Below are 25,751 nucleotides of genomic sequence, written 5' to 3'. Positions count from 1 at the left end.
TATAAAGTTCAAAATATTATGTGATTACATAGGACAAATTCTAATATCTTGTAATAAAAATTTCAATAAATTTTTTTTAGATTCAGATTTCATAATATCTTCATTGTTTTTTATATCATCGTGTAATTAGGCAAGTTTACATTCCTGGCCTATAAAAATGTTCATTAAGTCTTGAAAAAGGTTTTTTTAGTATGTATCAAATTTCTATATACTAAAATAATAGTACCAATTATTATAGCTTCAATATATACTAATAGGCAGTAAATATTTCATACACACTGTTTTTAGCCCAAACTTGCACTATTAGTACAAATTAATATATTTTTTAAATTAAATAATTAGTAAATTGCTTAGAGTTGCACAAATAAAATGTAATAACATATAAAATTTTTTATATTTTTTTTTACTTATTTTTTTTTATTTCAAATTACTAATCAGTTATTTATTCTTCCTAGTAATATTTTATAAATCTTCTCAATTGCTTTCCTCGCTTGATTTTCTGATTCCTCAGGATTAAACTTTACAAACTCGAAATGATTATGAATATTTTCATTTAACAAGATCTTTAGTTCATCAAGTTCAGGGTGGTCTAAATATTTCCCTCTACACAATACTGTCACTATATCAATATTATTTTTTACATTACTTTCTTCTACTAATTCTTTTACAAATTTGATTGATTCCGGCCTGTCTGCTTCTACAGAATAAATGACTGCTGATTCCACAGTAGAATGTAAACTTATTAGATTTTTATTAAGCTCAGTAATAATGTGTGCATGGATGATAAGTTCAGCATTATAGTAAGAGAAGATGTATTCAGTGAAATTCATAAGTTTCTGGGTATCATTGAAGTCTGGGACGATGTATTTTAAGACATTTTTTATGTCTTCTTCTAAGCCGACCACAGAGATTATAAATTTAGGCATGTCAGAAGAACAACACGAACAAATATTTCCCATTTTAGGGTAGAAAAAAATAAACAAACTTAACAAAAAAAAAATATTTAATAAAAATCATAATATTTATAAAAAAAGAGCAAAAATATACATTTATAAATAAAAAAAGCGAAAATGTACATTTATAATAAAAAGTCATATGTTTCTTAATAATGCAATAATAAGCAATAAAATAAAATCAAATAACTAAAATTATTTATTTTTATAAGTTTAAAATCAAATAACTACTAAGTTTTTATATAAACTTTTAACTAAGTTTATATAAAAATATTATTTATCTATTTTTTATTTCCTCATGCTTATGTTTCCTCGTTCTTTATCAAATGTTACTATCCCATTATTAATCATCCCATACACAATCTTCAATACTAAAACCCTCTCAAGTCCATATTTCTTTTCTAACTCCTGTACATTAATTTGATTATTCTCCATCAAATCTATAAATATCTTACCTAATATATTCTCATTCTTACTTATTTCTTCTACTAATTTCTCTTTCTCCAAAAATAAATCAAAATTTTTCATTTTTTTCAAATATTGAAAAATATTTAAAAAATTTTTACTGACCGGTTTTTGGTCTAAAAAATCATAAGCTTGATTTAACAAATATTCATTTTGTATTTCAAACTGTTTATCATTAAAATCAATATTTAGAAGATTGAGATCTTCTTCTAAATTCCTGGATTTTAAATCTTGGATTTCTGATAATTCGACTTTGTAATTTGTAAGGGAGATTTCTAAAATGTCGGATTCTTTTTCTAGATCTTTAAATTTTTTTATATTTTTATTTTCTTCTATTAATTCATCTATTTCTGTAATTTGACTATTTGGTAAGGAAAGTGACTCGTCTTTCATTATTTCTTTGATTTTTTTGAGTATTTCCGTCTCGTCGCCTTCTAAGTTGAGATTTGGTAGATTTAAATAGTCTAAAAATGTATTTATATTTGAAGAAGAAATTGGATCTTCTAGGCCTTTTGTATCAGGAAAAATTACAGCTTGGATTTTTTTATGATCAAACATAAGGGCGATCAACAAAAAAGAATATTACAAATGTATGTATTATCATATATAAAAGAGTAAAAAAGCAAAGCTAAAAGAGTTTTATATTTATTAAAATAAAAAATTTTTAAAATATGTCGGCTCAATCTCATCCCCTTCTATTATTAACCCATGCCCTATTAATCTCCAATGATTATTAATTTTTCTACTTATAGCTATTCTCTCATTTATATCACAGCATGTAGGCTTAATTAATTCTATAAATACTTGATCTCGTACTACATTCTTAATTTGTCCTCCTGTTATTGTACTGCCAATATTCAATTGGACATGTTCTTTAATTTTCAAGTCTTGTTTATCGTGGGCGATCGTCTTCTGAAATAACTCGTAATTTATAGAAATATTTAGACGAATTGGAGGCAAAGAGCCTTTTAGGCCCATGACTTGGCCGACTAGTCGATCAGATTTACAGAAACTTGGGTCTATTTCTGTGCCTACTCCTATTAATCCCCCAGGGTAAGCTTTTTCTAAGATGTTATTTTCGGCCTTAAGAGATTTCACTTTAGTCACAAATGGACGACAGACGAACTTATTTCCTTTTTTTATTATCAAACCAGGCCTGACTTCTACTTCATCTCCATTTTTAATATTGCCTTGTATTAAACTTCCTCCTATAACCCCACCACTAAGACTATCCAAAGTCGCACCAGGCCTGTTTATATCAAAACTCCTTATTATTATCATTTTCGGTTTTATATCTTCTTCTCTTTCTGGTACTGGTATGTAATTTACTATATAATCTAATATTGCATTTATATTTACCCCTAATTGGGCGGCAGTCGGGATGATAGGCCCAGAAGCATTAGATTTCTTTAAGAAGTCTTGTATCTGGTCATATTGTTCTAAAGCTTGTTCTCTAGAAATCAAGTCTATTTTATTCTGTACAACTATAATTTTCTTAAGATTCATAACTTCCACTGCGCACAAGTGCTCAGTAGTCTGGGGCTGGGGACAGGGCTCATTAGCAGCAATGAGAAGCAGAGCCGCGTCCATAATGGCAGTACCACTTAGCATAGTGGCCATGAGGACATCATGTCCAGGACAATCTACAAATGACACATGACGAATTAAAAGCAAATTGCCATGACAAATAGTACATTTTAATTCAGGAGGAGTACTAGAATTAAAAGCTTGATAACAGTCAGGCCTTTTACAAGTGCCTTGACATTTATAAATCTTGGCATTAGCGTAGCCCAGTTTTATAGTAATATTCCTTTCTAATTCGGCCTTGAATTTTATAGTACTAATACCACTAATAGCTCTTACTATAGTGGATTTACCATGGGCCACATGACCAATAGTGCCAATATTTATAGTAGCTTGATTTTTAATAATTTCAAGATCATTTTTCATAGGGGGAGATTTAAAATATTTTATAAGGAGAAATGAAAAGGGAATTGTTTTTATAATTTGTCAGAATTTAAGATATATTTTTATTACTTATAGAAATAAATTTTGATATTAAGTAATTATTGACATACACTGTCTTTATTTTTATCTTACAAATTTATATCACACAGCAATTAACTCTGTAAATAGAAATTGCATTCTGTGAAATAAAAATCCACTTTCAAGGAAATAGACATAAATGAGCCATAAATATTTTAGATAAACATAATAGAACAAATAAATTTCATCTTTTAAGGGTCCATAGTTCAGTGGTAGAACAGTCGCCTGCAAAGCGGTAGGTCGCAGGTTCAATCCCTGCTGGGCCCTATTTTTATGAAAATCGAGATATTTGTTCTCATTGAAATGGCATGCAGGCAAGGAGAAAGTGCTTATTTAACAAAATGCATGAGCGGAATAGCAAGAATTACAAGAAATTTGACTGGAGCAAAGCCAGAAGTATACAGATTTTGACATTATTATAAAAAGGAAACCTAGAGACGAAATTATCAAATTATATATAAGTATACAAGAAAATAAGCAAAAAAACTCATAGCGATATGAATTATCATTTTATAAAATTGTATATTTTTTTGTGCAATTACTTTTAGTTTAAAATGTACATTATTAAGTTATACTCGTATAATCCAGTATGGTGACCGGAATTTTCGTCCCGGTGGTAGGGGTTAAAAAAATAAAAAAATAAAAAATCTCGGTTTTTTTATTTTTTTATTTTTTTAACCCCTACCACCGGGACGAAAATTCCGAAAAAAATTTAAAAATAAAACTTTAATATTTCAATAATTTCAAAGACAAAATCTAAACCAAACCCTTCATCCACAGTTTTATTCAAAAAATCAGCTAGCCGAATCTCTTTTTCAATGTATTTTTGTTTACGTTCAAAAACATGATTTAAAATTGTTTGTTGGATTATCTTGATTCGCACTATATCTTCTTCATCCTTTAATTTGCTCACTAATAGATAAAAACTGTATCTACTTGTACCAAATGTGTTTTTAAAGGTATTATGCCAACCTTCAATCGCATTATTAGTTCTTGGAAAATCTATATCCATATTATTTCTCGTATGCCACAAATTCGGCGGAAAACGACATCCTAAATCAATATAATTTGTAAAGAAATAGGCATATAACTCAGTCAAGCATTCAGGGAAATTTCTGTCTTGTTTTAATTCCAAAAAAGTAGACAATATTTCGTCATATTCAACATATGCAAGTGCCGTAAGAGACAAAACAAATTTTTTCACCATAGGTGAACATGTGTAAACAGAAGAAAGTCCTGAACTTTTAACACGTCTATCAATAGCCTGGGCCAAGTGAAAAAGACAACCCGAAATTTGACAATCCGGGAAAATTATTGAAAATGCTCTTATCGCAGCATACTCAAAATCGGTTTTTATCAACCTTGGGTTGAGCTCTGGAAACCTTCTCTTTAACATTTGAAACAAAAAAAAATAGGTTTCGAAACTTTTATCTTTTAAAATTGCAAATATAATCGGAAATACATGCGCTTCACGGATAAAACTAATTGTGTAAAGTTGATAATATGGAATTGGAACCACCGTAAAGGTCCCATCCATCGCCCACATGTCATATAGAGCCAGTTTTTCCATGGCCGAATCTGTATAAAAAACTATTATACTGTCATTGGGTTTATCACTCCCGTAATTTTCAGGCCCATATCGATACCATTGTTCGCCTGTATGACTGATTAATAAATCAGCACATAAACCCAATGTTTGGTTGGCGTATGGTTTTGGATTAAAGAAATTTAGCCTAGCTTTCCTTAATATTCTCGTAATAGGCTCAATAGGGCCTATTGCGGCGATTGTTTCTTCACCAGCTCCTCTTAAGGAAGAAAAAAAAATGTTTCTAGGAGAATCTTTGCCAGAGATAATTTCCCGTTTCATTTTATCTATTTTATTCTTCCTACAGACCTGTTCAGGATTTGGTTCATGATTATGAGGCGAAGAAATAATAAAGGATTCGAGATTATTGACGTAAACAATACTACTAATGGCCTTGGCATTACAGCTTCGTACAATGCAGCGCCACTTTATAGTAGTATTGTTGATTCTTTTTTTCTCGTAAATATATAGATTTTCATCTATTATTTGGTCCATATTTCTTTTGCTTTTGATTATCCTTTTTGTCCCGGTCATAGGGGTAAAAAATTAAAAAATAAAAAAGTTCGTTTTTTTTATTTTTTAATTTTTTTAACCCCTATGACCGGGACGAAAAGACCGGGTACCATCCAGTATATATCATCCACAGCAGAAATTAATACATGTTAGCACTTTGAGTTTTATAAAGCCCAAGAAAACAATTTACTAAAAAATTTAAACATAATAATACAAGGTGGATTACTTGAATCTAAAATTCAGTTTTTGATTTCTAAAAATTTCACTTTACATACCCAGAAAATATAATAACAGAATTTTATATATCCAATTTATAACCAAAAATTTAAAATGTAGAAAGGTTTCTTTGTAAGGAAGAGTTAAGGAGAAACCTTACATTGAAACCGCGTGGATTTGGGTGTGATACTTGTTCAACTGGTTAATGAGATTAACACATTTATAAACTCCCTCTATGGAACTCGCCGTGCAGCAAGTTCCTATTTACCATTGGACTTTGGCTAAGGGATAACATTTTGACATCTATTTCTCAAATAAAACCTAGAATAATCACATAAGAGATAAAAACAACAAACAAGGTTTAAATGTCCTAAGAAAAGACATACTTGTGCTAGTCCAAAGGTCCCTACAATCATCTGTGTCGCACACACGGCTCCTTATACCGCCAAACCATCGGCAAATGAACTGCGTCGATCACTATGTCTCCAACTTATTTCTGCCATCATGGCGCAGAATCCTATAGGATATGGTCCACGAGATCTTATATCATAAATATTGTTTCTGTCTCTTTATAAACGCAGGGATCTCGCCCAAAGTATTTTTCGACTATGATTAAGTTTAATGCACCGAAAATTCTCCACGGAGGATATATTATTTTAAATATATATGCGTTTTATACTAGATACTAATCAACCCTTATGGTTGAATCCACACAAGTTTATTAAACAATTTAATGATTATCGTGAACATTTTCATCATCTGAACTCTTAAACTGGAAATTAGAAAATACAAAACTTGGCGGCCCTGCATGAGAACCCAGTCATGCTCAATCGCAAGCTCTGTTTTCGACCACTGGCCTAAAGCCTCGTAAAAAATGTAGAATAAAGACAAAGATCTTAATAGTTTGAAACAGTTGCATTATTATCTAATTAGACCATATTACGAAAAACGCAATATTTTTTTTTGTTTCGTAAAAAAATTAATTTTGCTATTTTTAACATTTTTTCATACTTTTTTTGCTTTACAAATTATACTTTACAATCTCTAAATAAATTTGTCTTTTTTAGAATTGCATTAGTCTTCAAAGACAAATGTCATAATACAAAAGTTTTATATAACATTCTTAAATCATATAAGACATCAATCTCATAATCTATGGCATTTTTACCTTTAAAGTTAAAAGTTCTTTTTTATTTCTTACAAAATATCTTTATAATCTTAAAATGGACTCATTATACAGAGATATATCTTTATTAGCTTTTCTATGAAGTATAATGATAAAATCAAGCAATAAGACGAAGGAAATAATTAAAAATCGAAAAAAAAATAAAACATCTGTTTTCGATTACTCTGTCATATAACCTAAAAAAGTTTTTTTTGCTTCACTTTTTTCCATTTTGACTACTACAAATCGGGGCAAAAATTGAAAAATTATCTTCTCTTTTTAAGGGGCTAAATTAATATGCAGCATCTTTCTTAAGTTTTCAAATGATTTGTTAATTAAAAGAAATTATAAGGTTTATCATAATCTTATAACACTTTTTAATGCTTGTTAGACGAGTAATTTGTGCGTTTCCCTTATATAAACCCATTTTTTAAGTTTATTAATAACTAATTCGTTTATTGATTAAATCATTTTAGATAGATTGAATTTTTTATAATTTGAAATTTAATCATGTTAAAAACAATCCCCAATTATTTCTTAAAACATTCTGATTTTAATCAAAGATTTTATAAAACAATCTTTTTTTAGTTTTAAGCTTACCTTATTTTCATTTTTTAATTTATAATATTAATAATAAGCATCTTAATTATATTAAACATCTAATAAATAATTTAAGTAAATATAAATTACTCATTAACATATTTGTATTATAAACTTTACAATTTAATTAATATACTTTATTTTATTTTCTTATCTATGACTCATGAAACATAAATAAATCATAACATTGTTTTGATAATCCCATGGACACTTTCCCTTTCTACAAAAATGCTCTATATGACTCAGATGATGACATCCAAAACGAACAAAATCTAGATTTTTTACTAGAAACTTATAATAACACAATGCACAAACCCGTGCCACATGTACAAAAAAAACCAAAATATTCAACCTTAGCTAAAGATGAAGTCGAACTATTAGAAAGAGAATTTATCTTAAGAGGATTGAAATTTAATAAATCTAATGTGAAGAAATTGGCTAAAGAGTTAAAACTACCACATAAAAAAAGTATTGAATATTTTATGAATAAAATGAAGAATGCTGGTGAAAAATTGAGAAGTGATGTTTATATAAAAAAGATAATTGAAATTAAAAAAGATATAAAAAAAACTTGGGAGAAGTATTTAGATGGATGCGATAAATATGGAATGTGAGGTTAGACAAATAAATAACATATTTAATATTAGAAAAATACTTAAAAAAATTTTATAAATAAAATTAATGATTAATATAAGCTATGTTTCTAAAAAAATGAATGTTTAAGAATAGCGCTATAAAAAAAGCCTTAGATGGGCCACTAGAGCTTAAATCATAATACTCCATTACAACAAAACTCTTATAGATTTATAATTAAAAGGCAATAGATGTAGCAATTTTTTCACCGATATATGAAAATATTAAATGATTACATACAAAAAAACACCAAAATAATCATTTAATATTAAAAAAAAAGAAATGAAGTCAAATATCATTTTGAAAAACTTAAATGTTTTTTTATTTTGTTGTAACATATTTTTAGACTATTATTTAACGATGTCCGACGTAAGCAATGAATTTTTAACGAAAAAAATTAATGAACACTCGAATTCGTTGTATCATATCTATTCTAAGGAAAAAAAATATATTTGCTGAGTTTTTATTAAAAAAATGATTATAGTTTGAACGATACTTTAAAAAATGCTGAAGTTTTCACCAATATTTATAAACTAAACTTTTTCATCATATTTTTGCATTTCAAATTTCAAAAGTATAAACTTTAGTTTTTATAAGAGTTATAGAATGTTTTTTGATTTTTTAGATTTATTTTTTTAGAATTGAGATATTTAAAGTCTTTATGTGGTTATTTACAAGTAAATTCATAAAATGGTTAGACCCAAGGTCTAAACCAGTGCTTTATCTAATTCCATATTTTTTCAAGTAAATATAAGCTTTTTAAATACGTTATACTGATGGTGCTTTCTTGTAACTCTTTAGAAATTTTTTTTGATGCATTATTATACTTTCAATAAACTTTGCTTAAGCGAATATCTAGACTTTTTCATAAAAAATTTCCGTCTTTTAAGAAATTTATCTACGATTAGATATAAAAATTCTAAAAAATATATAATCATTTTAAAACGACTAAAATATAAATAAAATTATTTTTTTCATATAAGCAATTTTTACATATTTTATACAATTTTGATTTTATTAATCAAAAATGCAGGAACATTGTCTGGTAGAATGCTTGAATACAATGATGTTAATAAAACACATTAGAAAATCTAATTTAAAATAGGAATAGTTATTGATTATAGATCTGGAACAAAAACCTATTTGAAACAAAAAATATAGGACAACTACGCAGATCACAGCATAAATGGTAACAATCAGATACAAATAGTCTAAAAGCTTTGTAGACAGTTCCTTTAATGTTTATTTGCACTTTAATTTACGTTAGAACAATATTTTTTACGATTTATTAAATGAATATTTATCAATTTGATATTATTTTTTTGTTTAATCATATCGCGTATATAATAAATATGACTATCTTTGTTTACATATGACGTTTTTGTTTTTGATATGTCCATATCACTCTGATTATAGATATAATATATTTAGAAATTAACACAAATTTATCAATATTAAAATTAATTTTAATTTATATTAATAAAATAGATTTTTACGTATCCCTAAAATGAAATATATACAACATTTAATTTATATTTCATTATATACATTTAGTTTAATTTTAGATATGTTAATCACAAAATCCTCAATAGGCAAATTACATCCATGTGGGAGAGCTGAATGCAAGTTGTTAATGTCAAAATATTTATTAACATTCACAAAAATTTTTTATATCATGGAAATGGGATTTTATTCAGGATTTCATTTCATAAAAAGAATAGGATATCGTTCCAATCTTAGAATTTGTAAAACATTTTCTCTTGTTTTTATAGTTTTTATGGGATTAATTTGTAAATTCACCATAAAAATTAATTTATCTATTATATTACATTGTGTAACTTTAGTTTTTATATCGATAACTACAAATCAGAATAACGATATATTGTATCATGCATATAATAAAAGAGCCGGTCTTGATTTTTTAGAAATTAATCGTTTTATTTTTGATGAAATGATAAGTACAGGCAAAAAGGCAACATTGATATGGTTAAGTTTTTTAGTTGTCAAAGATATATTTGCACAAAACAAGCAAGAATTTTATATTTTTCATCTTTTAAATTTTATAGTATTGTCTTTGGATTATATTTTTTGTAATATGAAAATCAACAAAGAAAAATATAACTTTTATTCTTTTATAATATTCATATTCATGTGGTGTTTAGGATTGTCTGCTATAATCGTCTTTTCCTTCTTCTATGATTTCATTTGTACGAGTTTGTTGTTTATTTTGGAAGCTTGTTATTCATTAATAGTATTATTTTATATAGTAAAAATCAAAATAACCAACAAAATTAAAAATCGTGACGAATTTAAATTGTCTCAAGTTGATACAGAGGGACTGAACATATTTTTTGACTAATGAATAAAAATTTTATTTAAATTTTTGGCTAAAGTAAACATAAGCTATAAAAAATCGATATATGGGTTTAGTTGTTCTTTTTTGCCGCTTTTAATAAAAACGGAGGAAAAAATTTGGAAAAGAGAAGAATTAGAAAACTCCAATTAAATAATTCTTTAGTCTAAAACGTAACAAAGTGTACAATATTTAATTTGATAATTGCACTTTTTTAAGGGTTATGATTATTTATACAGAATTAACAAACACCTTAAATTTTGACTGGTTTATCACTTTTGGTATAGTTGTGAATTAAATAGAATTTTAATAATATTCAAATGATTTATATTTATTTTCTTCTCTAATCAAATAAGATATTTTACTAAACGTTCGAAAATATTGAACTAAGTACTACTATTGTCATTTAGAAAATATAAAACAGAATGTTTATGGAGTATAAGATGTTTATAAAAATTCTTTTTTACCGTATGTTGTATTGATACATATTTATTTAATTTTTTTTATTTTTAATTTTTCCTTAACATTTTCTTTCCTCCATTTTCGAAAAAAGGATCAAAAAAATAACAAAAAACCCCTTATATCGATTTTTGTAGCTAATGTTTACTTTAGCCAAATTTTTATGTAAAATCAAAGGTTAGTGTACGTTTTAAAAAAATTGCTATTTTTTCAATAATATGATAAATTACAAATTAATGTAATTTTTTTCTAAAAAGTATAAATACTAGCTTATACTTATATTGAGTATAAAATTAATACATTTACTTGATTAATCAAGATTTTTTACGAAGTATGTATTAATAATGCGTTATATCTCCTTATATACAAATTAATTGTGCATATGCAAGTGGTAACAAGGTTCTTTCTAATGCTTCAGCATCCACCTATATGTCATTATGCGATCTTTAATATATGTTTTTGTTTTATGTCCGCATTTTTGTGTCAATAAAGACTAGAATAGATATTTTTTTAGGAGTTTATGAATCTATAAAAATGTTATGTAGACTAGGTATTCAAATAAAGAAGCTTTTTAAATTACTTCGATTTTACTAATATTATAAAATTCAAAACTTTGTGTACTATTACAAAAACTATAATACTTGCTAATCAAGAAAAAGCTAGCATGTTGTCTCATGGACGGCCAAAGAACGTAATACTTATTATTCAGGCGATAAGAAGTCTTGTTTTTATCACTTTAGAGGAAAAGCATTTTTTATTGTAAATTTTTTTTCAAAGTTTTTTAAAAAATATTTTGTGATGCATGTCAAAATTGAAATAAAATACAGGACATCTTAATTTTATCAGAGACGAATAAAGTTATACTAAATGCTTTACAGACTAGTTTTACTTTTAATTAAAATTTATGCTATATAAAAAAAATAAGTTTTCAGGGGTATGAGTGATCCGAAAAATTATACATACCTACAGCCTATTCAAAATTATAATGAGTTTTTAGATTCTGTCTTTCTTATTTTAAACATTTTAGTGTTTATAATCTTAACATTTTTTACATTCAAACTTGGCCTATTATTTTTTGATGAATATTACAATGAGAGAGAATCCATTTAAATGGAAGAAAAATGTGACACCAAGATTGACGTGTTATTAATAGTACCTAAAGAAACTAATGAATCAATTAATTTTAAGTAAACTTGTTTTGTTTTTTTGATATTTTTGAGTACTATTTATAAACATTTAAAAGACAATAAAAATGTATGTAATCAAACAGAAAGTGCATTTCATATTTTTTTTTTTGAGTTTACTTCTTTTAAATCTCAGTGGGCCATCACTAGTTTTAAACTTCGAATCACGTAATAGACCAGTAAAAAACAAGCTTTCTTCTTTATTTTTCGTCTTTTACTTTTATTTAATGACAAAACAGTTTATTTTTAATATTGCTTTCTTCAAATTATATTTCAAGGTCTTATCCTTTTCTTTGATCTAAAGAGAAATACATAACTGATCAATGTAACTATAGACTCTGAAACGTTTTAGATTGGTATAACAAAATTATAAATTTAACTTGCTTTTTATAATAGGCAATATGTACTTTGATGTACGTCTGTGTACCACAATAAGACTTTAATTAGATAGACTTTGCAAAAGATATATTTTTTATAGATCTGAAGTCATTAAACAATTATAGTTATAATAGTAGATCTTCTTTATATTACAATAAATATTTTAAAATAGAAAAAATAGTTTTGAGTATTACCTCTGTTTAAGCCATGGTTGCAAGACTGAGAGTATTCAATATATATTACATGTGATTTCATAGAATCAAAAGACCACAAAAATAAAAAAAACTTCTCAAACAACAGTTAAAATTTAATCTTACAAAAATTTGTTTACTTACAAAACTGTTCACTTTATAAAAAAATGAATTTATGAAGAGGTGAACTTTTATAAATGCATATCGCTAAAGTAGAGAATATTATAAAGAAAAATGATAAACTTATAGATAACTTTAAAAAAACCAGAAAAATTATTATAAACAAAAGTTCTACAAAAAAAGTTTAGCATTGTTTTTATGCATTCATAAAAAAATTGATTAAATAAGTTTATGTTTAAGGAATCAACGAAAAGATAATCTTTTAATGGTGTTTTTGTTTTTTATGATAGTATTCTAATATTTATCACTGTCAAGAAGTGATAGAGATATATAATATTCATACAAAAAGTGAATTACATAATTAACAACCGGAAATGAATCGCATTATTATTATTGTATTTAGTTTTTAATGTTAAACTAATATTTTGTTTAAGTTTATGCTTAAATATTTTGTGTTTTTATTCAATCAATTAATTAAATATTTTATTCAATATCAATTTCGAATTATGGCCAATTATAGTTAAAACTCGTTTGAATTAAAAAAAATAAATGTTGTAAGATTTATCACTTTTTAAAATAAAGCTTTCAAATATATATTGTTGAAGAAAAGATCTCTAACGGTATTAAGATTGCCCCGGAGACTAGAAAACACTGTAAATAAATATTCTCCTCTTTTGCCTGCTATGTTTTAGGGAAATATACTGGACTTTCTCAATTACATACACATGAGATAATATGCCACTAAGGATATGAAGATGAAGAAATTTAAATGCTATGTATATCTCAGACTCTTTTCAGACTAATGAAACCAAATTCCACGATATAACAAATTTTTCTAATTATTTCTTATATAAAAATTCTTGACATTTCACTTTGCTGACCTGTAGCTATTTTCATAATGCCCTAGTTTTTAAGTTGAATTCAAGCATTTATGCCATAAAAAAGAAAAGATTTCCCTTTATCTTCTAAATACTCTTATTAATTGTTTCATAAACTTTTTATAATTTTTGTATGACAAAATTCATTTTGATATATGTTTTTAAATTCTCGCCAACCCACAAGTCTTTATTTAATATGAACATATTGCTTAAAAAAGTCTCTTTCTTGTTTAATATTATAAACTTTGTCGCAATTTAATGTTTAACTAATTTTTATTCTCCAATCACAAACTCACACAGACTATAAGTTTTAAGAGCTATTGTATTTTGTAAACATACTTCTTCCTATTGCATAAAGCGTTTGCATTTTGAAAACATATAGATGCAAATTATGTGTAAAGCCTTAAAATAATTATCAATCGGTTTGTACTAATTATTTACAAATTTCTTAATAGTCTTTTATGCGTCATACTCACAAGCTATAAATTTTTCTGTCAAAAAAATAGTTCAATATTTAATTGTTTGTTGTATATGTTACTTCTATCACCTGTCAATCATGCATGATCAAATTATAAAAGTTTTTACAGGAAAATAATATATTTTCACAATATTTATTGATTAATACTAATATATATTCTAAACAAACTCCTTAAGCTTTTGCTTTGAGAAAAAATTATATATTAATTCTAATACTTTTTGTTTATCTGTAAAATTTATTCTTATTATTTTTAAATTAATAATAATTGTTTTAAAAAATATTTTTTCAATCAAACATACATTCAATATAAACACAAACATTTATAAAAACCGATTTTTCAATACCCATAAATGAAGTATTCAAAGCATATTATTTATATTGGCTTGTATTTTGCGAATTTATTTTTGGATATGTCAATAACAAAATCCGCACTTACTCAATTTCGGCCATGTAAAAACAAAGAATGTAGATTTTTAATGTCTAAGTATCTATTGTCATTAACAAAAATTTTATTAATTATGGAGATTGGCTTTTATTCGGGATTTTATTTTATAAGAAAAATTACATACAGACTTCAAATTATGGTCTGTAGGTGTTTTTCATTGATATTTGTAATTTTTATTGGTATCTTAATCAAAGACGTTACGAAAATCGTAATTTCAATAATATTACATTGTGTTACTTTGATTTTTTTGATGCTTTCAATGAATCAAGCCAATGACGTGCTTTATCATTTATATAACAAAAGAGCAGGAGTAGATTTTCTAGAATTCAAGCTATACATTATTGACGAAATGATAAACACAGGCAAAAAAACAAGCTTGATATGTGCAACATTTTTAATTATGCGTGATATTTGTTTACATGAACAAAACGAACTACAATTATTTCATATTTTTAATTTTATAGGTCTAGTTGTAGATTATTTTCTTTGTAATAGTAGAATAGATAGAAAAAACATTTATTACTTTTCTTATATTATTTTAGGTGTCATATGGATTACTGGGGTGTCAGCATTGATATTATTTTTATTTTTTTTTAATGTAATAAGTTTGATAATTGTGTTTTTAATGGAATTTTGTTTTACATTGATAATGGTATTTTTTTTAATCAGATTAAATATAACTACTCAAATAAAAGAACGTAATGAGATTAACAATTCTCTTCAAATGCCGAGTGAATGTTAATATTAAATACATATTATAATAGATATATAATTGTGTTGTCAACTCATCTTTATAAATTTTTTTATACGTAAATAAAAGTTTTAGACAATATATGACATTAAAAACGTAAAAAAATATAACTAATTAAATTTAGTTATATTATACTTGTCAAGAACAATATTATGATTTTGAACAATATTCTAGGGATTTTTAGTAAGTTTTTATTTTTACATGTATGTGCTTATTTTTTTTCGTATTAGCTATTTGTGCCTTTTTAAAACTCTTCTATTTTATCTTCTAATTATTATTGAAATTCTAATTTTTTATTTAAAGAAACTCAAATGAGATTTGAAATTTTTAAATCTAAAAATAAATTATGGAAATTTTGTACACTGCATTATATCAAATTACTAATATTATTATATTAAAATATAACTGCTTGTAATATTACAGATAAATCAATGCCTATTAATTTGTGGCATTAATATACCACATAAAAAACTTATTCTCTTACATTTTCACGCGAACTACAATCAATAATATAAATAAACTTAACACTCCTAGCGAAAAGCAATGTAGATTATTTTTCATGTACAGGCAAAAGTTGAGATTGATAAACAATAATATAAAATTTAAATATTTTATAGAAAAAATTTTTTAATTATGATTTTTTTCTGTTTACAAAAAATTATATACAAATAATAAACAAATATAGTTATTTGAAATTCTATACGCTCAAGTAAATTTATACGACTAAATTTTTATCAATGCTTCCGAATATTTTATAGTTAATTTTTAGAAATTGAAATAATATGCACAAGAATCAATTAGACGAATTTAATGCATTGGAATCACATTCGATATAAGTTTTGAAAAAATATGGGGTAAACGTTATGTGTAAATTATAAAGTACAATTTCTGAAAGAGAAAACATTTTGAGAAAGTAAACACCTGAAAATTTCCCAATAGTAATACATGTTCATATAAATTCAAAATAAGACTCCTGAATCCATAGAATGTTTTCAAGGCTGATTCTAAATTTTGTTCGGAAATGTCACTTATTTCAACGCGCAACACGTCGGCGTGTCGTCATGGACCATTTGTAAAGATCATCTCACTTTTTAAATTTTTTATTTGTAAACTTGGCCCAAATTAATATTACGCTGGTATGATTGTGTAGAAATTAAATATTATAAACGAATTGTATATTATGAAAAAATCGTTGAATAAATAGAATTGAAAGCATAATGGCCATTTTATTTTGTTTATATTACTTACAAACGATTTATTTTAAAATATCCCCAAAAATGAAATTTATAGAGCATATGATTTATCTGACACTGTATTTTACGAGCATTATTTTAGACATGTTTATCACCAATTATTCGTTAAATCATACTCAACAACAAAACGGTTCTGAGATATTATTGTCAAAATACTTATTAATTTTCACGAAAATTTTATTTATTTTTGAAATGGCATTTTATTCGGGATTTTACTTTATAAAAAGTATTGCTTTTAGATTGCAAATTTTGCTTTGTAGAGGATTTTCCCTGTTATTTGTTATTTGTTTAGGTATAATAAATGAATGGAACGCAGAAATTATATTAGGAATCGTGGTTGATTGTATAACAATTGTTTTTTTGGCACTTACAATGAATGAAGATAATGATGTAGTTTTTCATTTGTATAATAAACGAGCTAGTACTGATTATTTAGAATTTAAACTATATATTGTCGAAGAGTTGATTAATACAAGCAAGAAAGTAACGTTAATTTGGGAATTTTTCTATGCGATGCAAGATTTTTTTACAAAAGAAGAGCTAGAATTTTATACATTTCATATTATAAATTTGGCATTCTTAACAATTGATTATTTTGTTTCAAAGAGCCATATCAAAAGAGAAAATTCTTTTATTTTTTCCTATATTGTGATAGCATCTGTGTGGATCTTTGGATTGTCTACGATTATCGTATTATTATGCTTTTATAAGGTATACCGATTGATTCTAATTTATCTATTAGAAGTTAGTTATACTTTAATAGTAATATTTTTCTTAATTAGAACAAATATTATCAGAAAAATAAAAAAACGCAGAATAATTAATGGAACATCCGAAGTTGTATAAGCATTCAGAATATACGGTGGCTTAAAATTTATATTTATACTTTCGATCATTTTGTAAATAAAAATCATTAGATTTTATTTTTTTTTTTGAAACGAAAAAATTAAAGATCTTTACATTAAGTACATTTTTATAAATTGATTCTATATACTTATACTGTATTATTCGTTATTGGTTTGTTCATAAAAAGAATTAAATTTCACGATTTTTGTAATGTTGTATATCTTCACTAAAAGAATATTTTAGTCTTTATACATAGACTGGCAACGAAAAATGAAAGGTATAAACTAGTAAATAGAAACATTTTTTTTACGCCATATTTATTTAACACAAACTTGGTTTCTTTATTAAAATCTGCACAATTTATCTATAGTTTCGGGATTTGAGGCTTATTTTGCAACGTATATAGTATCTAATTTGATACGTTTTTGTATTAAAAAATATAGTCCGCTGGGAACATTTACAATATATTAAATGGTTCAGATTAAATTTTTTACTATATCTTATTCTATGTTAACCATTTATTTATTAAGGGTTCTAAACCCTACATTCCCCCTCCAGACGGGTAGTCTCTCCATCTTCTAAACAACTCTTCCTTATCTCTTTCAAATCATAATGCCTCTTTATACAATTTTACCATCCAGTAGTCTCACAATATATGAATCATTTTCACTTATAGCTACGATCCTTCCGCGACCCGTGAATCTTCCCTTGTCTGTTTTCGCACGTGTACCTAAATTTTCTCTCCTAGCGATTCTTACCTCTTGGCCTACTGTAAATGTCTCTCTGTGTCTTCTCTTGAACCGACCAGCATATTTTCCATTTTCATCATTTTCAATTATAACTTCAGCAGTTTGATCTCTCCACGCTTCCATCGGCGTACATTTTATTGCTGTATGTAGTGTATTATTATATCCTTTGATTGCTCTTTCTATCTTTTCAGAAATATTCCCATCATTTTGCTTTATCAATGTCTCTCTTATAGTTCTGATGCATCTCTCGATTCTACCATTACTCCTATGAGCTTCTAAGCCCACTTTCCTATGTTTAATATCATTAATACTACACCATTCTTTAAATCTATTACTTACAAACTCTTTTCCGTTGTCTGTCACATATTCCTCTGGAAATCCATCTTCCCTTATCCACTTTTGTAATACCTCTATAACTTCACTACTCTCTTTACATCTCAAATTCGAACCCCATAACCTTCTAGTAAAGTAATCAATACCCAGTAACACATACCTATTCTCTCCACCTATGTCCATTAAATCCAACGCCACTTTCTCCAATTTCTTTCTAGTTACTACGAAATCACATCCTCCTGTGTTTTTCCTATTGTTAATCCCACATATTTCACAATTCTTAATTACCTTATTAATATGATCTTTCATACCAGGCCAATACCATCTTTGTTTAATGTTATAATAAGTGCCTTTGACACCTCTATGGTTTAACTCCTCATGTACTCTTGTTATTTCATGTTCTCTACTATCTAGGCTCAATATCTCTTTCACCTCACCTGTGGAAAATTCCCAATACTGTTTACCGTCCTTTTCTTTAATATGTTTCTGCTTTTTTCCCAAAATTTGTTTTTCGATCACTTCTTTTCTCTTGTTGTCCTTTTCTTTTTGTTCATCCGAAACTTCTACCTGATCATACTGCCTACTTAACGCATCTGCATCTGTCATCAACTCCCCTTTCACATACTCTATTGTAAAGTCAAACTCTTGTATCTGTTCTACCCATCTGTTTATTCTGTTATTATTGAAGTATGGCTTATTTCTGATCTCTGCTAATGCTTTATGATCCGTCATCAAATGAAATTTCCTTCCTCTCAAATCACTTTCAAACTTCTTTATTCCAAAAAAACACCGCCAACATCTCCTTCTCACTTATCGTATATCTTCGCTCGGTAGGAGTCAACATTTTCGATGCCCATTGTATCGGAATCCACTCACCCTCTTTATTTTCTTGTAATAGAATTGCTCCGATCCCCGTATCACACGCATCAGTTCTTACTCTAAATAGCTTTTTTCCGTCCGGAATCTTCAACTTTTTCATATCTCTCAAGCCTTGCTTCATATCCTCAAAAGCTCTTTCCATATCCTCCGTCCAATTCCACTTAACATCTTTCTTTAAAGCCTCAGTAAGCCTTACTGTTCTATACGCATAGTTGGGAATAAAGTCTCTAAACCAACCAGTTAGTCCTAAAAATCTTCTTAACTCTCTAACATTCTCAGGTTTTCTATATTCCAATGTCTCCTGCTTTTTAATCTCATTCGGTCCCATGACCTCCCCATTAATTGTTACTCCCAGCAACATCACCTCATCTTTTTTGTATTGTATCTTTGTTTGGTTTATTCTCAACCCACACTCTTTAAACTTTTTAATTACCCTCTCTAGTAACTCGTCATGCACTCTTACGTCTTTACCATGAATAACTATATCATCCATATATACTTCCACGCCTTTACCTCTGAATTCATCTAAAACTCTGTTCATTACTCTCTGCATTATATGAGGCGAATTCTTAAACCCCATAACCATACTATTCCATTCGTATACTCGACCATTCACTTCCAATGCTGTTTTGTGCTTATGGTGCTCCTCAATCTCAATATGATAAAACCCTTCTTTTAAGTCGATAACCGTAAATACTTTTGACCCCTGTGTGGCTCTCATAATATCCTTAATTAACGGTAGTGAGTACGGGTCCTTGTCAACCAAATCGTTTAACGCCATCAAATTGCTTACCAATCTTACGTCCCCATTTGGTTTTTCAAGTGCTCTTATTGGACTCCTCCACTCACTTTTGGAACGTCTTATAACCCCTCTATTTTCCAACTTATTCAAGTACTCCTCAAATTTCACCCTAAGGTAGTATGGCACATTCTGCCCTCTTTTCACAACCTTTTCACCTTGCTTAGTATTTATTGGACACTTCTCTCCTGTGAGATATTTTATCTTTTCTTCTGATTCTTTAAAAACTTCCGGATACTTTTCAATTAAATTTTCTAACTTATTTACTGTTTTACATCTTTTCCCTTCATTGTTGATAATTGGTTCTTTCTGTAAAACTTGTTCCTTTTTAATTTTATATTTTTCCCTACCAGCTACACTTTCATGACATTCTCTAGCGTAATGCCCTTCTTTCTTACATATAAAACATTTTGTAGTTTCTCTGATTTCTCTTCTTTTCCTATACATCCTAAGATTTTCTTTTCTTTCTTCCCTAAACTCTTTCAACACTTTATCCATAATCTCTTTAATCATTTCTTGTCTTTCTTCTGACTCTCTCTCAAATTCTGCTCATTTTTGTAAGCCTTTATAAATTTCCTCCCAACTGCTCCTTCCGTCACAAAAATTTTCAAAAATATAATCCTGCAAGTTCGCAGATGCCAAATCCATAACATCTTTCCACTCAACTTTCAATATTAACTTTAGTCTCTTATCTATCCTAATTGTTTCTTTCTCTAATGTTCTAGTCTCTTGACTACGGGACTCTCTTGTTTCCCTGTTCATCCTTGTGTTCGCCATGTTAACCATTTATTTATTAAGGGTTCTAAACCCTACATTCTATAAAATTGTAAATTTACGCGAACGTTCTTTTTTTATTCTAAAAGTTTTTCTATACTAAATTATTGTATTATAGAAGTTTAAAATTTTGAAAATCACTATATAAATTTGTATTCCGAAAGTGAAAACTTGTAATGTAACATTAGCCATACTTTTCACAAACACGACGACGATTGTATTAATAAACTTTAAAATTGATTTATGTATTTTGATTCTTTAAAAATAAACCGAGACCTCATTTTACCCCTTCTTTGCTCGGTTCTATATGCATCAATTATTAATTTAGTCATATAATACCTACAAAGATTTCAAGCTAATAAAAATTAAGGTTGACTTATATTTGTTTTAAAAATTTCATACTATAGAAATTTTATCTTCGGTTTAAATCTTAAATAACTACGTTAAAAATTATATGAAAAAAATTTTGAAATTTCCATGTTCCTTATGGTCGATTTTAGGTAAAAATTTATAATTAGAGCAATAACAATTACATCAGACTAACAAGGGTTAAAATACTTTAATGACAGTATTTTTTTGTTTCTTATTATTTTCTTAAGGTTTTCAAATACATTGTACATTTGGCCCATATTCTTTCGCTAAAACTTCTTATTAAAACATTGTTTTGTTTAAACATAAACGTTTTATGCATAGAATTACTTTTTAGTAGGTTTTTGCTCAAAGAGATTATCTTAATTTACATGGTGTACAGTTTAAGCTTTATTTGCTATCATTATTATACTTAGTTAAGTTTGCTAATTCCTATCTTCATTGATATTTTAAATTTTTTTTCAAAAGCTATGTAACTAAAACAATTTTGTCAAAATTTTCGGATCTTTATATATTATAATTTGTTGGTATCTTTATAATATTTAATAAAAAACCCCCATATGCTTGTAAACTCCTTCAACATAATATATTAATAAAGCTCCCTTATAAATACATTTTTATTATTACCTCGTATTATTAGAAATTTTTTTTCTTTAATTTTTTTCAACACCAACATAAACAATGTTGTTTCAGTATTTTAAGCTACTGATACCACATATTGTATAAGTAAATTTTTTTTAATGCAAAATTAATGAAAAAAAAATATTTTTCATGCATGATAGTAATTAACAATTAAATAAAATCCTGCAAAAAAATTTTATAATTGGATATTAATCAGTATAAAACGTTTCATTTTATGTTTATTACATTTATAACGTAATATATATATTTATAAGTAATACGTAATTCATACCTTCGGAAAGAAATTATAAGTAAAAAATCACTTAACACAGCTAAATTAAGGCTTTTTGTTAGGACAAATCAAAAGACACTGCGTTCTATCTCTAACTTTATAAGCCTTTCGGCATCGCTGCAATCTTCATTAAGTCATCAACAGACATGTTTTATCTATTTCATGGCGAATGTATAATAATCAAAAACATAATGTTTTTTTTTACAGTAAAATATCTGTTGATGCTTTCAGTTTGTTTAGAATTGACGGTTGAAGATTTGTATATCCGAATCATTAAAAAAATTAAAACAATGCATAAGTATCTTTATTGTGAAAATAAACTTGTCTTTTATATATTTTAAGTTGCAATTTTTATTCTACAAGATTTTAAAGTTTATCTATAAAGGTATAAAAAATTTTAGAATTATACTTTAAATTAAGACAAGCATACTTTACCTTAATCAAACATTATTGTTTTTATTTTGCAAATAATTGAAATTCGTCCTAGCTTATAATTTATATTGAAGTAATATCAGATTGTTATTATGATAAAGCAAATAAAAATATTCTAAATTAGAAGATGCTGATAATATGATATATTATGTAAATTAAAGTTGTTATTTATTTATTTTTTAATATATTTAGTTTCATAAATTTTGTATGTTTTCGTCATGAATATTTACTCTTAGTTCTTTGTTTAAAACTTCACTAAATTCAATACAGTCAAACATAATTTGAATATTAAGGAATATTTTTCATTTATTTTTAATGATTACACTAATTCGAAACTCACTTTTGGGTATATACTCTACAGCATATGTTCAATATCATTTTTTATTATTCATAACATTTTCCTTCGCATTCATTTTTTTAAAATAGCGAAATGTATTATCTCTCTACTTTTGTACTTGCCATTAAATTTTCGTCTATAATATTCACCATATATTCTAACTCTTTCAGCTCAATGTAATAGTCAAAAATAATTTGCCTAATTTATTCCTCAATCCATCTTCTTATTTAAGAATTTAGTTAGCATTTTTTTATTACAAATTCTTAAATGTTTATTATGTGTTTCCACTGTAAATTTTTTCAAAGCTTTTATAAAAAAGATGCTGTTTATTTTCTGGAGTTTTCTAAAATTTTTGCCTTAAAATATTTTTTAAGTAATTAATGTAATTTATTTTTTTATCTTTGTATTTATCATTTAAACAATCTAGTTGTTATTTTTTTACGTTATTTTTACAACAATTAACGCTAATTACATTTTGATGATTTTATTAACCCTTTCTAATTTATTATCATTGTTTTCTAACATTAAATCATTTGATTTTTATTAATGAAAATATCATCGACTTTATTTAATTCTGTCCTGTATACATTGATATTATTTTCTTAGTATTTTCAGTATATATCATTATATAATTTACAAGATATCGATATGATGGTTAATTATTTCTTGGTAAATAAATATAATAAATTTTTTTTACCTAATTAAAATTAAAGCATTTAAAAAACTTTTTTTAAATAAGATTTATTATATATTGTTAATAGCATACATTGTCTCATTATTGAGGTCAATTTTATTCATGTAACATTCAGTATCAAAATCAAGCAAAATGTCAGATGATAGTAATTTACAATATGTTCAAAAGTTGTTAATATATTTTATCGTATTTATAAGTACGCTTCTATTCATTTTTTCTAATTCTTTAATTCCTAAAAGTTGTTATAAGTCACATTCTTTTATTATTTATTATGCAATGAAAAATATGAAATAATTATCACAAAGCAGACCTTTGTTTTTGCAAAATTTAAAATAAATACTATAAATTCATTGTTTTGATTGCAAAATAAAAAGTTTTATCATTTATAAGAAACATCAGAGTACTTATTAAAATTATTTCTACAAAAAAATGCAGAAACGCTACAAAACACATCGTTTGATAATATTTCCAATGAATTAGGCGCTACTATAAAAATCGCACCCCCTCGAAAAAAAAATTACTAAAATTTTTGAAATATTTATTAAATAACCTCGTATTTTCGTAAAAGTAAAGCAAAGTGACATATCCTAATTCGAAGTATGTCTCTAAAATATTTTTATTTACAATTTTTTTATTTATGTTGTTAGATATAGGGTTCTTCCCTGTGATTGTTTTCTGTTTAGTTCGTCTGGTGTTCATCGTTGTTGTTGTTTATGTATGGGTAAGGGCTGAAATTATATTTATAGTTTTATATGTTTGTTGTGTAAACAAACAAACAATTCTTCTTGTGGATCTGTGCTGCACAAAGATACCACACAAAGCATGAGAAATGGAGTTTTTTTTTCTATATTGGCAATGATTTTTACGCCAAGAAAATTATTCTAAAAATTTAGCAATGCGGTCATGGCTTAATACACTTATTTTTCTATAATCGTGTTTTAGGTAAGACCAAAGATTATAATCTGTATTGTGTGTCCACCCTCGATGTTTACAAATCCTTTTATATGATTTACTATCTCATGCTCAGATCCAAAATTAGTCACAGCTTTAGTGTAAGATATTTATCCATCGGTAATAATAATTGTTATAAGGGATTAAATGTTTTTTAAATTCTTCTTCAAAGCTTCATGTTTTCTATTAAAAATTAAATAAACAAAAAAAATTCGTTCCACCACTTTTTACAACTCCTCCAAGTATTTATTGTATATTAGGAGTATCGTCGTGTAAAGATGACGGAATATTAATTACTTAGACATTGAATATGGCAGTTTCGTCGACTTGACCCCTTAAATTTCCTCCCCATATCTTTTCTATAGCCGAAGGTTTCTCGCTTGCAATGTCCATTAAATATTTTTAAATTCAATGTATGTGGATTCAGCCATTCTGCAAAAATTGATAGCTTGATAATTTGAATAAAAAAAGATCTAACAATAATAACACCTCAAATCTTTTTTAATTCGATGGTCATTTTATAATATTTTTATTGTTTTATATACTACATTTTTTTTCGCATTTTTTTACGGCACAACTGTACACTTTCCCATCAATAAGGGAGAAACTCTAGCGATATACATGTTCCCATGGCTTGACTTTGGACACATGGAATAGTAGGCTTTATTACACCTAGTTCTGCCAAAAGTGTAATTGCGAGATCATCGTCTTGAAATAAGGATTCCATGGATAAGTTCTCCTACCTTTTCCATAATTCCTAGCATGAAAGGTAAGACAAATATGGAAGAAAAGACAAAAGGTCTTTGGCTTGGAAAACCCTCCCCCCTAAAAAAAACATACAAGGTAGACGAACATCGAGAGATTTTTTGATTTTAAAGATGTAATATTTTATTTTTATACGCTTTTGAGAGGGAGGCGATTTTCCCGCTAGCGCCACGAAAGAATTACATGATTGTTGTATATGTATCAATAAAAATTAATTTAATTGGTGCATGCCTAATGTAGTTTA

General features: G+C 26.6%; 6 protein-coding genes and 1 non-coding gene across 7 annotated transcripts; 4 read left to right on the top strand and 3 right to left on the bottom strand.

Moving 5' to 3' along the window:
• Window positions 1-434: 434 nt before the first annotated feature.
• VNE69_06158 (ADP-ribosylation factor-like protein) lies at window positions 435-959 on the bottom strand (the record flags this gene model as incomplete). The annotated part of the gene is made up of 1 exon (XM_065473912.1): window positions 435-959. One exon carries the CDS (start codon window positions 957-959, stop codon window positions 435-437), a length of 525 nt encoding a protein of 174 aa, XP_065329984.1.
• A 282-nt stretch (window positions 960-1,241) lies between these two features.
• VNE69_06157 (uncharacterized protein) lies at window positions 1,242-1,976 on the bottom strand (the record flags this gene model as incomplete). The annotated part of the gene is made up of 1 exon (XM_065473911.1): window positions 1,242-1,976. One exon carries the CDS (start codon window positions 1,974-1,976, stop codon window positions 1,242-1,244), a length of 735 nt encoding a protein of 244 aa, XP_065329983.1.
• Window positions 1,977-2,066: 90 nt separating this feature from the next.
• VNE69_06156 (translation initiation factor 2 subunit gamma) lies at window positions 2,067-3,368 on the bottom strand (the record flags this gene model as incomplete). Its single annotated transcript, XM_065473910.1, has 1 exon — window positions 2,067-3,368. The coding sequence occupies one exon, from the start codon at window positions 3,366-3,368 to the stop codon at window positions 2,067-2,069; it is 1,302 nt and encodes a 433-aa protein (XP_065329982.1).
• Window positions 3,369-3,659: 291 nt separating this feature from the next.
• VNE69_06905 lies at window positions 3,660-3,731 on the top strand. The gene has a single exon. It is a non-coding gene; the product is annotated as a tRNA-Cys (tRNA).
• A 4,015-nt stretch (window positions 3,732-7,746) lies between these two features.
• On the top strand, window positions 7,747-8,157 carry VNE69_06155 (uncharacterized protein; the record flags this gene model as incomplete). Its single annotated transcript, XM_065473909.1, has 1 exon — window positions 7,747-8,157. One exon carries the CDS (start codon window positions 7,747-7,749, stop codon window positions 8,155-8,157), a length of 411 nt encoding a protein of 136 aa, XP_065329981.1.
• A 6,410-nt stretch (window positions 8,158-14,567) lies between these two features.
• On the top strand, window positions 14,568-15,404 carry VNE69_06154 (uncharacterized protein; the record flags this gene model as incomplete). The annotated part of the gene is made up of 1 exon (XM_065473908.1): window positions 14,568-15,404. The coding sequence occupies one exon, from the start codon at window positions 14,568-14,570 to the stop codon at window positions 15,402-15,404; it is 837 nt and encodes a 278-aa protein (XP_065329980.1).
• Window positions 15,405-16,690: 1,286 nt separating this feature from the next.
• VNE69_06153 (uncharacterized protein) lies at window positions 16,691-17,512 on the top strand (the record flags this gene model as incomplete). The annotated part of the gene is made up of 1 exon (XM_065473907.1): window positions 16,691-17,512. One exon carries the CDS (start codon window positions 16,691-16,693, stop codon window positions 17,510-17,512), a length of 822 nt encoding a protein of 273 aa, XP_065329979.1.
• Between the last annotated feature and the right edge of the window lie 8,239 nt (window positions 17,513-25,751).

This window comes from Vairimorpha necatrix, chromosome 6 (genome assembly GCF_036630325.1).
Source record: "Vairimorpha necatrix chromosome 6, complete sequence".
Taxonomy (NCBI): domain Eukaryota; kingdom Fungi; phylum Microsporidia; family Nosematidae; genus Vairimorpha; species Vairimorpha necatrix.
This window is presented reverse-complemented; position numbering and strand designations above follow the sequence as displayed.